At 40.7% G+C, this 15518-nt stretch overlaps 1 protein-coding gene across 1 annotated transcript in view; it reads left to right on the top strand.

Annotated features, from left to right (window-relative positions):
• The window catches only part of LOC124554996 (protein crumbs), a 355585-nt gene that overhangs the window by 111165 nt on the left and 228902 nt on the right, over positions 1-15518 (top strand). Inside the window, exons 4-5 of the mRNA XM_047128736.1 lie at positions 7930-8055; positions 12476-12571. Coding sequence (XP_046984692.1) covers positions 7930-8055; positions 12476-12571 — 222 coding nt within the window. The remainder of the gene's footprint in view (positions 1-7929; positions 8056-12475; positions 12572-15518) is intronic.

Genomic DNA, 15518 nt, shown 5'->3' with positions numbered 1-15518 from the left:
AAAAATGACTGTTAATTTTGAAAACAAAATATAAAATATATTGTAATATTATTGTAATACTTCATTAATCCAGAATGAAATTTTTCACTCTGCAGCGGAGTGTACACTGATATGAAACTTATTTGCCTTTTGGGAGCAATTGCCCTACCATCTGAGCTACCCAAGCACGACTCACGATCTGTCCTCATAGCATTAATTTCGCCAGTAGGGTAGGAGACGAGGTATTGGCAGAATTAACGCTGTGAGAATGGGTCATGAGTCGTGCTTGGGTAGCTCAGATGGTAGAACACTTGCCCGCGAAAGGCAAATGTCCCGAGTTCGAGTCTTGGTCCAGAACACAGTTTTAATCTGCCAGGAAGTTAATTATCAGCACACACTCTGCTGCAGAGTGAAAAATTTTGTTCTGGAACATCCCCCAGGCTGTCCAAAGCCATGTCTGCGCAATATCCTTTCTTCCAGGTGTGCTAGTTCTGCAAGGTTCGCAGGAGGGCTTCTGTGAAATTTGGAAGGTAGAAGACAAGGCACTGGCAGAATTATCGCTGTGAGGACGGGTCGTAAGTCATGCTTGGGTAGCTCAGATGGTAGAGCACTTGCCCGCGAAAGGCAAATGTCCCGAGTTCGAGTCTCGGTCTGGCACACAGCTTTAATCTGCCAGGAAGTTTCATACTTTATTAATATTTTATGTTTCTGTATCAACTGTATCAGCTCTTTTCATAATTCGAGTGTGTGAATCTTGCCAGCCTCTTTTTCATCACACTTGCTGAACTAGCTCCATAGTGTTGACATAGCTGTGCTAGTGGTTGTACAAAAGCTGACCGCAGGAGCTGATACTCTTCCTGTGTGTCATTGAACCTTGCCTGGTTATTTATCATGAGTTGTAATTTGCCAAATGTCTTCTAACATTCGAATTTCACTCTCTAGTGCCCAAATATTGCAATCTAATCTTATGGTCCCTTGGTGATTTGACATTATCACGTCCAGTTGTCTTGTGAACAATGCACCACCTTTTAGAGAACATACCCTGCATGAGCATAGTACAGGGTTATTACAAATGATTGAAGCGATTTCACAGCGCTACAATAACTTTATTATTTGAGATATTTTCACAATGCTTTGCACACACATACAAAAACTCAAAAAGTTTTTTTAGGCATTCACAAATGTTCGATATGTGCCCCTTTAGTGATTCGGCAGACATCAAGCCGATAGTCAAGTTCCTCCCACACTCGGCGCAGCATGTCCCCATCAATGAGTTCGAAAGCATCGTTGATGCGAGCTCGCAGTTCTGGCACGTTTCTTGGTAGAGGAGGTTTAAACACTGAATCTTTCACATAACCCCACAGAAAGAAATCGCATGGGGTTAAGTCGGGAGAGCGTGGAAGCCATGACATGAATTGCTGATCATGATCTCCACCACGACCGATCCATCGGTTTTCCAATCTCCTGTTCAAGAAATGCCAAACATCATGATGGAAGTGCAGTGGAGCACCATCCTGTTGAAAGATGAAGTCGGCGCTGTGGGTCTCCAGTTGTGGCATGAGCCAATTTTCCAGCATGTCCAGATGCACATGTCCTGTAACGTTTTTTTCGCAGAAGAAAAAGTGGCTGTAAACTTTAAACTGTGAGATTGCACAAAACACGTTAACTTTTGGTGAATTGCGAATTTGCTGCACGAATGCGTGAGGATTCTCTACCGCCCAGATTCGCACATTGTGTCTGTTCACTTCACCATTAAGAAAAAATGTTGCTTCATCACTGAAAACAAGTTTCGCACTGAACGCATCCTCTTCCATGAGCTGTTGACCGTGCCGAAAATTCAAAGCGTTTGACTTTGTCATCAGGTGTCTGGGCTTGTAGCAATTGTAAACGGTATGGCTTCTGCTTTAGCCTTTTCCGTAAGATTTTCCAAACCGTCGGCTGTGGTAAGTTTATCTCCCTGCTTGCTTTATTCGTCAACTTCCGCGGGCTATGCATGAAACTTGCCCGCACGCGTTCAACCGTTTCTTCGCTCACTGCAGGCCGACCCGTTGATTTCCTCTTACAGAGGCATCCAGAAGCTTTAAACTGCGCATAGCATTGCCGAATGGAGTTAGCAGTTGGTGGATCTTTGTTGAACTTCGTCCTTAAGTGTCGTTGCACTGTTATGACTGACTGATGTGAGTGCATTTCATGCACGGCATACGCTTTCTCGGCTCCTGTCGCCATTTTGTCTCACTGCGCTCTCGAGCGCTCTGGCGGCAGAAACCTGAAGTGCGGCTTCAGCCAAACAAAACTTTATGAGTTTTTCTACGTATCTGTAGTGTGTCGTGACCATATGTCAATGAATGGAGCTACAGTGAATTTATGAAATCGCTTCAATCATTTGTAATAGCCCTGTAGACTTGGTATGATGAAGCTTCTCGTGTTCCTTTTCCCTTTGATCCAGAGCCCTATGCTTGGTGCTGGAACTGATTCTTTCTGTCCTGTGTAGAACCATGTGCCCTAAAGGAAGTGGAAATCCTGTTGTTATTTTATTCTTGCTTGTGGCTTAAGTGCCTGTTGGGATAACTGTAGAATTGTTTTGTTCCTCTTGCCTAAGTTCTCCCTGCCTTACCTTTTCCTTGATTCTCCCCTCCCCACTTCTGAAGACACTGCTGACAATGGAAACTTCACCTCTTAAATTCCATTAAAAGGATGAATATTACTTATAGGAACAGTCATGTGGCAAGTTGAAAGTTGCAGTTTGATGTTAACAGATGACATCATTTCTGTGCACATGAAAGGGCTGCTGATAACATATCACATACTGTCTTGTCTTTCCTTTTGGTACATATGAATTGGTGATTGTAACCCATTGGCTTACATGATACTGCTTTCTTATTATGGATTCTGTCGTGTTGTTCCAGAACTTTGGTGTTCATCTTTTTCACCTGTCACTAAACAGTTTTGAACTTTTTAGAGAAATTTTATCACTGACAAAATATTACTTCCTGGGGGAGGCTTACATAACTGAAAAGAGGAGGCATCTTGTGGCCGAAAACTACCTCGTAAGGGGATAGCCCTGTGCTTTTGTGGATATTCAAATTATATGCTCCTGTGACATATGCAAGTAGAGTGTCCCAGTTATTGTGCTGTGATTTAACATTTTTCCAATCATATGATGAATCCTCTCTTTTCAACTGTTTGCCAGTGGATATAAAGAACGGTCTGAGCTTTTGTAATGTGTGGTAACCAACATAAGTGCTTCATTAAATTAGACATAAAATTTGTGCCTTGGTCAGTTATTATTGTTTCAGGTGTTTTGAATTTTAGTATCCAATGGTTCACCATTGCATGTGCTACTGTTTCTGCCTGCTACTTGGGTAGGGCTCTCACAGAAGCAAAACATGAAAAATGATTGATTGTTGTTAATACATAATGGGTACCTTCTGGTGTTTGCACAGGTGGCCTGAGAACATCCATCCCAATAATTTGGAATGGTTTATCTTTCTACTGGTAAACATTGTGACATAATCCTTTGGTGAATAAGCTTTGTCCATTGTACTCATTTTTGACGTAATGATAGACGTCTTGTCTGTGTGTTACCCACCAGTAATTTTGTGCTACTCTGTGTTCTGGTGCATGTTGACCAGTGTGTCCTGCTAGAATCGAATCGTGGGCCTGCATTGGTGCCTATGTCCTGACTCAAAATGCAACCTAAGGCAAAATTGCTGAAGTCATACAACAGTATAGACTGTTTCTGGTAATCTGGATAGGCAAGAACTGACTATACATTAGTAAATCTTTTAGTTTTAGGAATGCTGCTTCATTATCTGGTGAGCAATGAAACTTTATACCTTCCCTTAACAACTGTGTGAATGGTCTCACAATTTCAGTGCATTTTGGAATGAATTTTTGGTGAAATTGGCAAGGCCTGGATATGATTGCAGACCCCGTATTGTAGTGGGTGTCAGAAATTTTTTTATGACATCAGTAAGCCAACGATCAGTGTGGACCCCATTTGAGCCTAAAATGTGGGCCAAGTAACGGACTTCTTGTAAAACAAAATGGCACTTTTCCAGGCTGAGGGTGAACCACACTGCATGTAGAAGATGAAAAACTTTGGATATCTTTGTAGAAGACAGGTATATCGTCTAAATAGATAATGCATTGCTTCAGTTTTAATTCTCACAAGACATTGTCTAATAGCCGCTGGAAAGTAGCTGGAGTGTTTTTCAGCAAAAAGGCATGTGATGATATTGATAATGACTAGATGGAGTTGAGAATGCTGTCTTTGAATGATCTTCAGGCACTATATGTAATTGGTGATACCCACTTCACAGGTCGGTATGAAATACTGACACTGGCTCCGATTACCTAAGGTTTGTGTTATATTTGGCATTGGGTAGGTATTTGATACTGTTATCTGGTTTAAGTAACAGTATTTGCAACAGAACTGATAAGCTTTCCTGCTATCTAATGATTTTTTTGGGCACAGTGACAATGGATACTGACCATGGGCTACTGTGATCCTGTATTGAAGTTGTTGACTTATGGGGTCTGCAGGCTGTTCGTGTTGAGGAACTAGGTGCTTCATATCCAGTGAGAATGTGATACTGAGTTAGTGGTGTGGCAAGTGGTGGTTCAGGAGGATTAAACTACCCTGTGTATTCTTCTCAAAACCTTTTCTTACATCAGCCCAGAAGTTACCTTCCCCCACTTCAAAACTTATATCATTGGACTGAGTCTATGCATCCCCCACCTACACTGTTTAATGCCCAGTGTGGCAGATTAATTCTACTTTACTAAGTATACCATTACTTGCCACAACTGCCAGGATAGGACGTCCACCGTCTGACCACCTTCCGTGTCTCTGGAAATTTATGTTCTTACAACTTCGCTCAGAATGCTCGAAATATTTACATATCTGACACTACTGTTCTCTGCAGTTACGCTACATATGCCCTGCACAAGCTTATTACTCCAATTTACCACCTGACAGCTGTTTCCATATTTTCAAAGAATACAAAAGACATCCTCCACTGATTTTTCTGATAATGGGGTTACCATTGCAGTGCTTTTGGTGTCCCGAATAGGTGTACTTGGAAGTGAACATTCCGTTCTTTCGTCCCTTAGTTACCCCAGTTGTGCGTATAAGTGAAATACTTGATTTATCAGATGCTGAAAAGCTTCCTGAGCCAAAGCTTTCTTCTCCATATTGCCTACTTACTACAAGTACCAATACAGTATACATAAAATGAAATAAAAAGAAAGGATAGGGTAATAAATCGTACAGGCCCAAAAAAACTTTAATCTCGGCTTGTATGGTCTTGTAGGATGTCTCTGCTGCAGAAGATCTGTGGTTCTGGCTGCTGTATCCTGGTTGTCCATCTTCATCTTTAAGTACAGCAATCCTTCTGACATGAGATATAAACAGGGTGACTAGGATTCTTTGTAAATGAGGGTAGGGTGTTCAGTTGAAGAAGGCTTGGTCATGTGTATAACAACTTGTGTATTGCAGCTTGTTTTTACAGTCATTGGCTTAGGGCTGCAAGTAATGATGGGGGCAAGGTGAATATCGTGACATTTCCCAGTGTGACAGCTCCCGACTGCTGACCGTACGCCCCTTTATTCTCAGATTCCCGAGTCAGAGGCGGGGTAGCCGGCAACAGTTGCTGTGAGGACATCAAGCTGCATCATGCTCCAGTGTCTAGAATATAGGGTTGCTCTGTTGGTACCCTGGTGAGGATGGCTGGACTCTCATGTTATACTCCCGGGACAGTGGCAAAGTGTGGGGCTGCCCAGCACCCACATCCTTAGGTGGCAGCCAGTAGTTTGTGTCCTGGCGATGATAGAAGCATCTGTGTCATCACCACAGTGCTGACCAGCACAAGCTCAATGTTGCACAACTGCACAGGTGGTGAAGCGCTGATGGGCCGGTTTGGACGAGCTTAAATGCTGATGCTGATTGCTGATTTATTGGGAATCATGGTGTTAGTGTGCATGCCGAATTATCTGAAATAAAAGCAGTGACCAGTTGTCATAACCAGTAATGGGTTAGGTGGTAGTTCTTCCTGATGCCTGGCTCAGTTTTGCCACATGGAAGATTGTGACATGGAAGAGGTTTTGCTCCACTCAGCATGAGGATTGCACCCTGACACCTGGCTGACTCCAGTATGGCCTGATTACCATCATGGCACTCCATTGCTGTTTCCAAGACCCAGTATAACTTTTCCCTTTACAGCTCTTATGAAAGAGGGAGGGAATTCCTGTCTGTAAAGCCTTGAATTTGTAAGGTCTTCAGCTTACGGGTGCAAAGCATTGCTTGTCACCGCAGAAGTGATGTCCATGAGCGGCCAGTCTATTTAGGAGATACTTCTTAACATGGAAGGGATGGCAGCTATCAGAGTGCAGGCCCCGTTGATGGTTAGTGGGCTTGATATGGGGAGAAGTTTGTATGGGGTCATTGGAAAGATGGAAATCAATGTCCAGGAAGGTGGCACATAGGGCTGAGCAGGACCAAGTGAATCACATTGGAGGGAAGGTGTTAATTCTGTGGAGGAATGATGATAAGATGTCCCAGCTTGGGTACAGATAATGATCCAGAGAAGAGGTTTGGGATTTTGGGTGACGGTGTAGATCTCCTGTAGATGGCCCGTAAACAGGTTGGCATTACAGGATGTCATGTAGGTGCCATGGATTTGTTTGTATATCTTCTCATGAAAGGAGCACCAGCTGTGTTTAAAGATATGGTTTTTGTAAGGAATGAGGTGGTGGTTGTGAAATTGATAGGATATTGAAAGAGGAAGTGTTTGATTGTGACAAGGCCAGAGACAAGGAGGATGTTGGTGTAGAGAGAGGTGCTTTCAACAGTGAGGAGCAGGGTTCCAGGTGGTAATGAGTTATGGATTGTTGAGAGTTGGTGAAGGAAGTGGTTTGTGTCTAATATGGGAAGCTTGGCTGTGGGCAGTAGGTCAGAAGTATTTGTCAACAAGAGCCAAGATTCTTTTGGTGGGAGCACAGTAACTAGCTGCAGTGAGAGCAATCAAAGATTGCTAGGTCGATGGATTGTGATAAGCATATAGAAAGTGGCTGTGGAGAGGGTAACTGGGTAGACTTAGGGAGATGGTTTTGGTGAAGCCACTCTGGGGTGGACCTTGACATAGCTATGACAGGGCTTGTAGGTTGAGTAGTCGGACAGTTGGCTGATGTCTTCTGTCAGGGGAGCCCTATAATTTGTTGCAGCAATGGTGGAGCCTCTGTCTGTAGGGAAGATGATTAAATTGGTGTGTGTTTCGCATTGCCTTGCTTTGTAAATATCATGATTGGAGCAATGTGTGGAAGAAAAATTTGGAGATAAAATGAGATAATTTGCCACTAAAGTAATGTCAAACTGTGATCTGGCAATTAGGTAGGTAATTGGATAGCATGCACTGCAGTCAAAGTGGTCTTGAATGGTGCTACAGGATGCTGCAAAAGTTCAGTGTGACCATACTGATTGGGGCTGGTAATATGTGTGCACAAGAAAGTTGAGAATAAAAATGTAGAGGAGGATATGGATGGACAATAAGAGAGAGATAAAAGAGATGTAAAATATGAGACAGTAACAAAGAATGGACAGCACAAAGTAAAGGAGAGAGAGGAGCCAAGTAGTGATACAAATATGGCAATGGAAAGTCCTTGGTGGGATATAAATGGTTTAAGGAGTAAAAGTAACAACTTTTCGAATAACTGGGGTGCTGATTCATTGATGGGGATACAAACAAGACTGATGAAGTTTGTAGTATTTGGGTGAACCCTACTCCTTTTTGTTCAGATATTTTTGCACAAGAAATCACAGATATTGTAAAATTGTATTCAGTACAGAAAAAAATTAAAACTAGATATTGTAAACTGGTGTTCAGTATGCAAAAATTGACAGCAATGGATTTCTTTTGTTGACTATAACATGACAAATCTTGATTTTTACAGGTTACAAGCCAGATTCTTGTGCTGGTGATCCTTGCAGGATGCGGGGTGAATGCATACCACTGGATGATAGTTACGAATGTCGCTGTAATGCCCGATATTCAGGAAACAACTGTGAACTGGACCTTGGTGAGCCACTATAAGGCGCTAATGGATTTGTTAAATGCGTTAGTTCAAATAGTCTATGTCCCTGTGATAATTTTAACCATTTATCCTGCATTTGTGAGGTTTTGTGATAGTTTTAAGACATAATTTGATAGACACTTTCAGCTGAAAATGTGTAGTTCCAAGTAATTTAAAAATTATCGGTGTAACAGTATGTGTAAGCTTTCATTTACCATTTCCTTGATGAAACTGTACTGCATTGTGGTACTGTTTGTGTGTAGAGGCACACATTTTTGTCAGGTGTAACAAGGTATGTGTAGAAGCAATTTCCAGTTGAACGATAACATATTTACCTCTGTTGGGGATCATCTGATCCATGTAACATATCATCTCCTTGACAACATTCTGTTTGATACGATAAACAAATGAGCAGGACTGGGAGGAACATTCTTTTTACCTTCAGTGACAATGGTTTCAGCCTTGACCAATTGTGGAGTCCAACTCTTGCAGTGACATACAAGTATGGAGCAGCACGTGTACGTGACGTAGAAGCCGCTACATGTTTCATGTTCATCGTCTGATTCGGATGATGATTCGCTTTCATGTTCATGGTCTGATTCGGATGATGATTCGCTTTCATCTTCAAAGTCACTACCCAGTATGCGAGAGAGAGAGAGATTCCTCCACAGTATATAGCTTATCTGCCGTATCACTTCTAGTAGAAACCAAATGAAGTTAACAACACATCACTTTAGATTAGAAACAAGGCGGCAAATGAGCAGAGCAACTCAAGCAAAACCAAAGCTTTGAAACTGAATGCAACTGTCATATAGTGACTCTGTTGTTAACTACAGACGTTGAACAAAGCCACTGGATGATTCATAGGACAAACTTCCACACAAGTCGCGTGTAGTGAAGCGGAGAAGTATGTTACGAGGTGGAACTGCTACAGCAGTTCACCAGCTTGGCGGCGCAGGCTGCACTCGAGTGCAGCAGCATTCCACCAGCTGAGCAGCACATTAGCTCCCGACTTCTACAGAATTTGACAGTAGTGAAGGGGTTAATGTGCTAGAAGCATGAAAATGCACATCTGTGCCACCTTCAATTACTTCCACGCAACGAAATCCCTATTTCAAGTTAAATTTGTTGAGATTACTATTCAAACTTTCTGTGCTGTTAGAACTGTGTGACTTTTTTTATTTGATTTAGTTGTTTCATTTTATTTATATAGTCAGCAAACAAAATTTTAAATACACTGATGGAAAAAAAATTGCAATACCAAAAAATTATTAATGTAGAGTAATGAAATTTTGGGAATACATTCATCTAGGAAACATTTAACTGATTAATGTTGCAAGATCACAAGTTAATGTACAAGCAAGATAAGCCATTGCAAATGTGAAATGCTGGTACATTAATAACCAGTGAAATTGCCTGAATGTTGAACGCTAACATACAAACATGCAAGCATTGTGTTTTACAGGTGCTGAATGTCAGTTTGTTGGATGGGGTTCCATGCCTGTTTACTTGATCGCTCAGTACTGGGACTGGTAATAGCTGGTTGTGATGATGCTGGAGTTCTTGACCGATGATCTTCCATATGTGCTTGACTAGAGAGAGATCTGGTGATCGAGCAGGCAAAGGCAACATGTCGACACTCTTTAGAGCTTGTTGGGTTAAAATAGCAGGAAGTGGGAAGGCATTATCGTGTGGGAAAACAGCTTCTGGATTACTGCTCATGAATGGCAGCGCAGCAGGTCGAATCACCAGATTGACATATAAATTTGCAGCCAGGGTGTGCAGGGTAACCACGAGAGTACTCCTGCTGTCATATGAAACCACATCCCAGACCATAACTCCAGGTGTAGGTCCAGTGTGTGTAACACAGAGACAGGTTGGTTGTGGGTTCTCAACTGGCTTCCTCCTAACCAACACGTGGCCATCAATGTCACAGAGACAGAACTGGCTTTTGTCAGAAAACACAACAGACCTCCACCCTGCCCTCTTGCTTGACACCACTGGAGTTGTAGATGGCGATGGTTTGGGGTCAGTGGAATGCACGCTTGTCTGGCTCAGAAATGATTTGTAACAGTTCATTGCATCACTGTATTGCCAACTGCTGCTGAAATTGCTCCTGCTGATGCAGTACGATGTGCCAGAGTCATAAGCTGAACACGATGGTCTTCCCTCTTGGTAGTCCCATGTGTTAATCTGGAGCCTGGTCTTTTTGCGACCATACATTCTTGTGACCATCGCTGCCAGCAATCATGTACAGCGGCTACATTTCTCTGAAGTCTTTACACAATATCTCAGAAGGAATATCCAGCCTCTCATAGCCCTATTACACAACCTTGCTGAAATTCAGTGAGCTGTTTATAATGGCATCTTTGTCGCCTTGAAGGTATTGTTAACTAACATCAACTCACAATGTCCAGTCTCAAAGGTAACTAACACTCACAACCATTACAGCATGTATTTAAACCAAAATTGAATTGCATCCTCATAGTGGTGCTACTAACACCTCTCTCAGGTGACTGGCATGAAATTCATCTTTCATATGTAGAAACATGCCTACCAACTTCCATTTATGTCAAACAACTCCTTCTTGTTGTTGCAATTTTTTTGCCATCAATGTATGAAATATTTGCAGTTTTTCCCCACTTTATCACAATATTTAACAAGTTACCCAATGAAACAGTATGCGTAAGCTGTGATGTATTCACCACTTGTAAATCTGTAGCAAGACAATCAATATTTGCAGACATAATGGCACACTCAAAAATGACCATTACATTTTTATATATCTGTGAAGCATTCTTTAACATCATCACAGTATTGTGGCAGTACAGTACACACATGCTATGACAGAAGCTAGTACTTACCATTAGACAATCCACCTGAAAGTCCTATGTTTTACAAAATGCTATGGAAACTCTGAATTGAAAAGTTAAAGCTGTTTCAATCTGAATGAATTTTAAGTGAAATTTCAGAAAGCAGAAACTGTCCATTTGCTACCATCATACAGGGTATAAGCTATGATTGTTTACAACGTACCACAGTGCTGTAGATGAAGTCAAGAGGAACAAGTTGATATAGTACACTTGCATTCTATCAAGCAGGGGAACAGCCTCAAATTAGCCAACAAAAGCTATCTAAGGTACAGCGAATGTGTGCTGTGTGAGATTTTGGCTATAATTGTCCTTGAATATTAAAACCACCTTGTTCTTGCTCTTACATAATGTAAAACTGACATTTGTGTAAATTTTACCTGAAAATAATCTGAATTATAAAAGCATAAAAATTAACAGTTCAGTTGTTTTGTCATCTTGGTCATCTTATTGTGAAAGTATTGTGCTTGTAAAGGTTATATCTAGATCAAATTGCAAATGTAATTAAGTTTCTGCATAACATTTATAAAAGTCTTTTTTTTTTTTCTTTCACTACCCTTAAGGGAAATTTAAAACTAATCAGTCCAAACAGTTCAATGAAAGTTGGAAACTTTTGCAGTGCTCACTAAATTTAACAGCTGTGAAGCAGCGCTGGTAATTTCTCTGCATCGTTAACAAAACAAATTTTCAGTGGAATATGTTTACACACAAAAAGATACCCACTAGAACTTGGATAACAGAGTTGTTCAGACACACATTGAACTTGTTACAGTATAAATTGTTCAGTTTTAGAAAAAAACACGATCTTCATCCTATTACAAAAATAAATTTAAACAAATATCAGTGCTTGCTTGTTGTGATAGATAATATGAGATTCATGCCCAATTAGTAGGTGCATTTTCCACAGCTCATGAACCATTTGCACAGTGCTCTTTCTTCCACACCTTTTTACATGTAATTATTATTCCAACAGCTCTACTTATTACAGAACATCCATCTGAGAATAATAATCATAGTCTTGAGCAGAAAGCAGCCAAATTTTGTCCGCTTTAACATTTCTTCTTGCCTTATACACAACACACATTACTACTGACTGCTAGATACTGAAGTTTTTGCACTTGCATGCTAATGTGCAGTGAGCCTACACTTAACGGGTGTCTGGATACATTCAAAGATTTTACAAATTATCTGTGTAACTAGGGTGAAATTACACACTGTTTTTTGACAATTGCAATTTCTATGATGTAACTTTTCTACTGATACTTCCATATAGAAAAACAATAAAACAATAAACTTACAGTAATTGTGTAGAATCAGTAAAAATGATAGACAAAACTAAAAATATAAGAAGACACTTGATAAAACAATTGTAAAACTATGTTAGCTGTGCATAAGTTGGCAGTGTAGTCACATTACAAGTTTTCAAACGCTGCCTTGTGAATTAACATATTTGAGAATTGGTTCTTGAAAAATATTTGCGGTTTTCAACACACAATGGTTATCTTTGTTTAATGTTTATCTGCCCTGTGCTGTATTGAAACAAACACTTTCTACAGGTCATCCTTGTGATCGCAACCCATGTCAGTATGGTGGAAGGTGTCAGATAGATGATTTTGGAAACTACAGCTGTATTTGTGATCCTATGCGTACAGGTATGTGCATTCAGAAGTTTTGTTAATTTTCTATGGCTATCAGTGGAAATGTTCAACAATGTAGGAAAAGATGGATTGCTACTTACCATAAAGAAGACACGTTAAATTGCTGAAAGGCACAATTAAAATACATTTACATAAAGCTTTTTGGTCACAGCCTTCATCAGTAAAACACACACACACACACACACACACACACACACAAAAGTTAACACACATCATTCACACATGACTGCCAACTCCAGCATCTCAGTCAGTTGTGCCTGTCTGCAACTTAATGTGTCTTCTTTATGGTAAGTAGCAATCTGTCTTTTCCTACATTGTTGATATTCCTATCTGGAGTTTCCACTGTTTGAATGAAAATATTCATTTTTATGACATGTAGTTATGTACCACATATAAAACAAAACTGAAAAGCTATAAGTTGAATATGAAGAATGGTTGAGCAGTAGACACACACAAACAAGATTTGGAATAACTTAGCTGTGGGATAATGTTTCTCTACTGAAATAACAAACAAACAGATAAACAAAGAAACAAACACCTCCCACCTCCTCCTCCTCCTCTTCCTCCTCCTCTAGTATCTTAAAATATTGCCTATCTTATAGATAAATAAATTTTCAGGGTTGAGGGAAGGTATGTGATCCTATTGTCATTAGCTATTGTTCTTCGTTGTGAGAGAGTCAGTGTGAAGAAATTATTGTCTGCACCACCAACACCAGTTTAGGGGGAAATTCCATGCAGCAGTACTGCAGTTCTTCAGCATCTAAGTAGAAATACACTAATTGCTGTAAAACAATACTATGGTTCTCCTACACCTAAGCAGAATTGCACTAATTGCTGTGTTGGGCCTTATGGTTCAGCAGAGAAGTGCATGCCTGGAAGCCAAAAGGTTGTGGCAGCAAATCCCAGCCTTCACCTCTCAATGACGTGAGGAGTCAGCAGAAATGACATGTGGTTTGGATTCTACATTAAACTGTAGGTCCCCCCTAGGTTGGGTAACTGGGACAGGTTAGGAATACAAAAGTCACTGAAGTGGTGTCCAATTGAAAGATTTGTACTAGTCCATTGAGCCACATGAAATTATTATTATTTTCATCATCATTACTAATTGTTGTTTGTGCTGCATTACATCACACCATTGAAAATGTAGTGCCAACTCCTTGGGTAGGAACTTCATGCTGCCATATGTTGAAGGGGCTTTCACACATTTCATTCAGTATGCCCACCGCCACCGCCATTCATCGTATGTACTCTGCACTGACTCACTTAGTGCTCTTCAGAGCCTTGGGGCTCCCTATCCGGTCCATCCCTTGATTCAACGAATACAGCAGTCCCTCCATTCTTTCGCTGATAATGGCGGTTCTGTCAGCTTTCTGTGGGTCCCCGGACATGTAGGAGTGCCTGGGAATGAGGCTGCAGATGCTGCAGCCAAGGCTGCAGTCCTCCAGCCTCGGCCAGCCTCCCATTGTGTCCCGTCATCTGACGTTTGTGGGGATGTATGTAAGAGGCTTGTGTCCTTGTGGTGGGATGCTTGGTCATCCCTCCAAGGAAACAAGCTCCAGGCAGTAAAACCGCTCCCAACTGCTTGGACAACTTCCTCCCGACCATCTCGGCGCGAGGAGGTCCTTCTGACCAGGTTGCGGATTGGGCATTGCCGGTTTAGCCACCGCTACCTGCTCTCTGGTGACCCAGCCCCGCAGTGCCCTTGTGGTCAGGCATTAACGGTGCGCCATGTTTTATTGTCGTGTCCCCGTTTTAGCCAATTTCGTGTTGTCCTGTCCCTGCCATCTACCTTACCGGATGTTTTAGCTGATGACGCTCGAGCAGCTGCTCGTCTTCTGCGTTTTATAACTTTAACTGGCTTGACCAAAGACATTTAACCTTTTTACTTATTTAATCTGCATCTTTGTCAGGTCCTTTTGATGTCCCCCCATCCCCTTGAGTTTTAGCAGGTTCCTTGTGCTCTAACACCAGTGACTGGGCGCTAATGACCTCAGCAGTTGAGCGCCCTTAAACCCTACCAAAAAAAAAAAAAAAAAAAAAAAAAAAAAAAAAAAAAAAAAAAAAAAAAAAACACACATTTCATTTCTTTTCACAACAGTGGTAACTTGTATATGTGGTACATATAGGACCTGGAAAAACAGGTAATGATGATTAAAATAAATGCATTTCTCCTTGCTGTCGTGAGTTATGACGCTCTTCATACAATGCCTCTGTTGTTTTTATATTGAATTCTATAAGTTCTGCTTCTTCTAGTACTTTCTTCCTTTTGTATGAATGAAGGAAACACCCAAGAAACACCCAGTTTTAAAAATATGTTTCTCTTAGTTTTTGTTCATGTATTTACCTGCTGCCATATGGTAGTAATAATTTTTTCTATCTTTATTGCTTGATAAATCGAAACCTATATGTAATTTCTTCCAGTATACTGTTAATTGGTGAATTATGATATGATGTGTGTTGCTGTTTTTATCATAAACTTCATTGAAAAATATTTTTCATTAACTTATGAACTGGTTCTCAGATTAGTTGGTCATCTTTAGATAACAACAAACAGATTTGTTATACAAAAATAACTAGCAACCTGAAGTTGAGTTGGTATGTAATAGGAGTAAAATTATGTTGGCCAGTACTTTCTTCAGGAGACAAAATTTTTAGTACTGCCGGGAAACAAACACAGAAGTATCGTAAACTATCATAACTTTTGGATCCATTAGTTCCTTCCATCTTTCTTTCCATCCTGTTGGCAGTACTAGTAGCAGCTTTGTTCATCTGTAGATCTCTTTTTATAAGGATATAGGAAATGTCAAAGTATGTACAAGTTTAGACCAATTCAAAATAAGCTAATTCGTATACATGTACATTTACAGGCTTCTAGTAAGACACAGTCACTAGATTTACTCCTGATATACAATACATTTTTACAAATAACATTAAATAATGT

The sequence above is a fragment of the Schistocerca americana genome, chromosome X (assembly GCF_021461395.2).
Source record: "Schistocerca americana isolate TAMUIC-IGC-003095 chromosome X, iqSchAmer2.1, whole genome shotgun sequence".
Taxonomy (NCBI): Eukaryota; Metazoa; Arthropoda; class Insecta; order Orthoptera; family Acrididae; genus Schistocerca; species Schistocerca americana.
The sequence above is the reverse complement of the archived record's forward strand: the minus strand, read 5'-3'. Positions and strand labels throughout refer to the sequence as shown.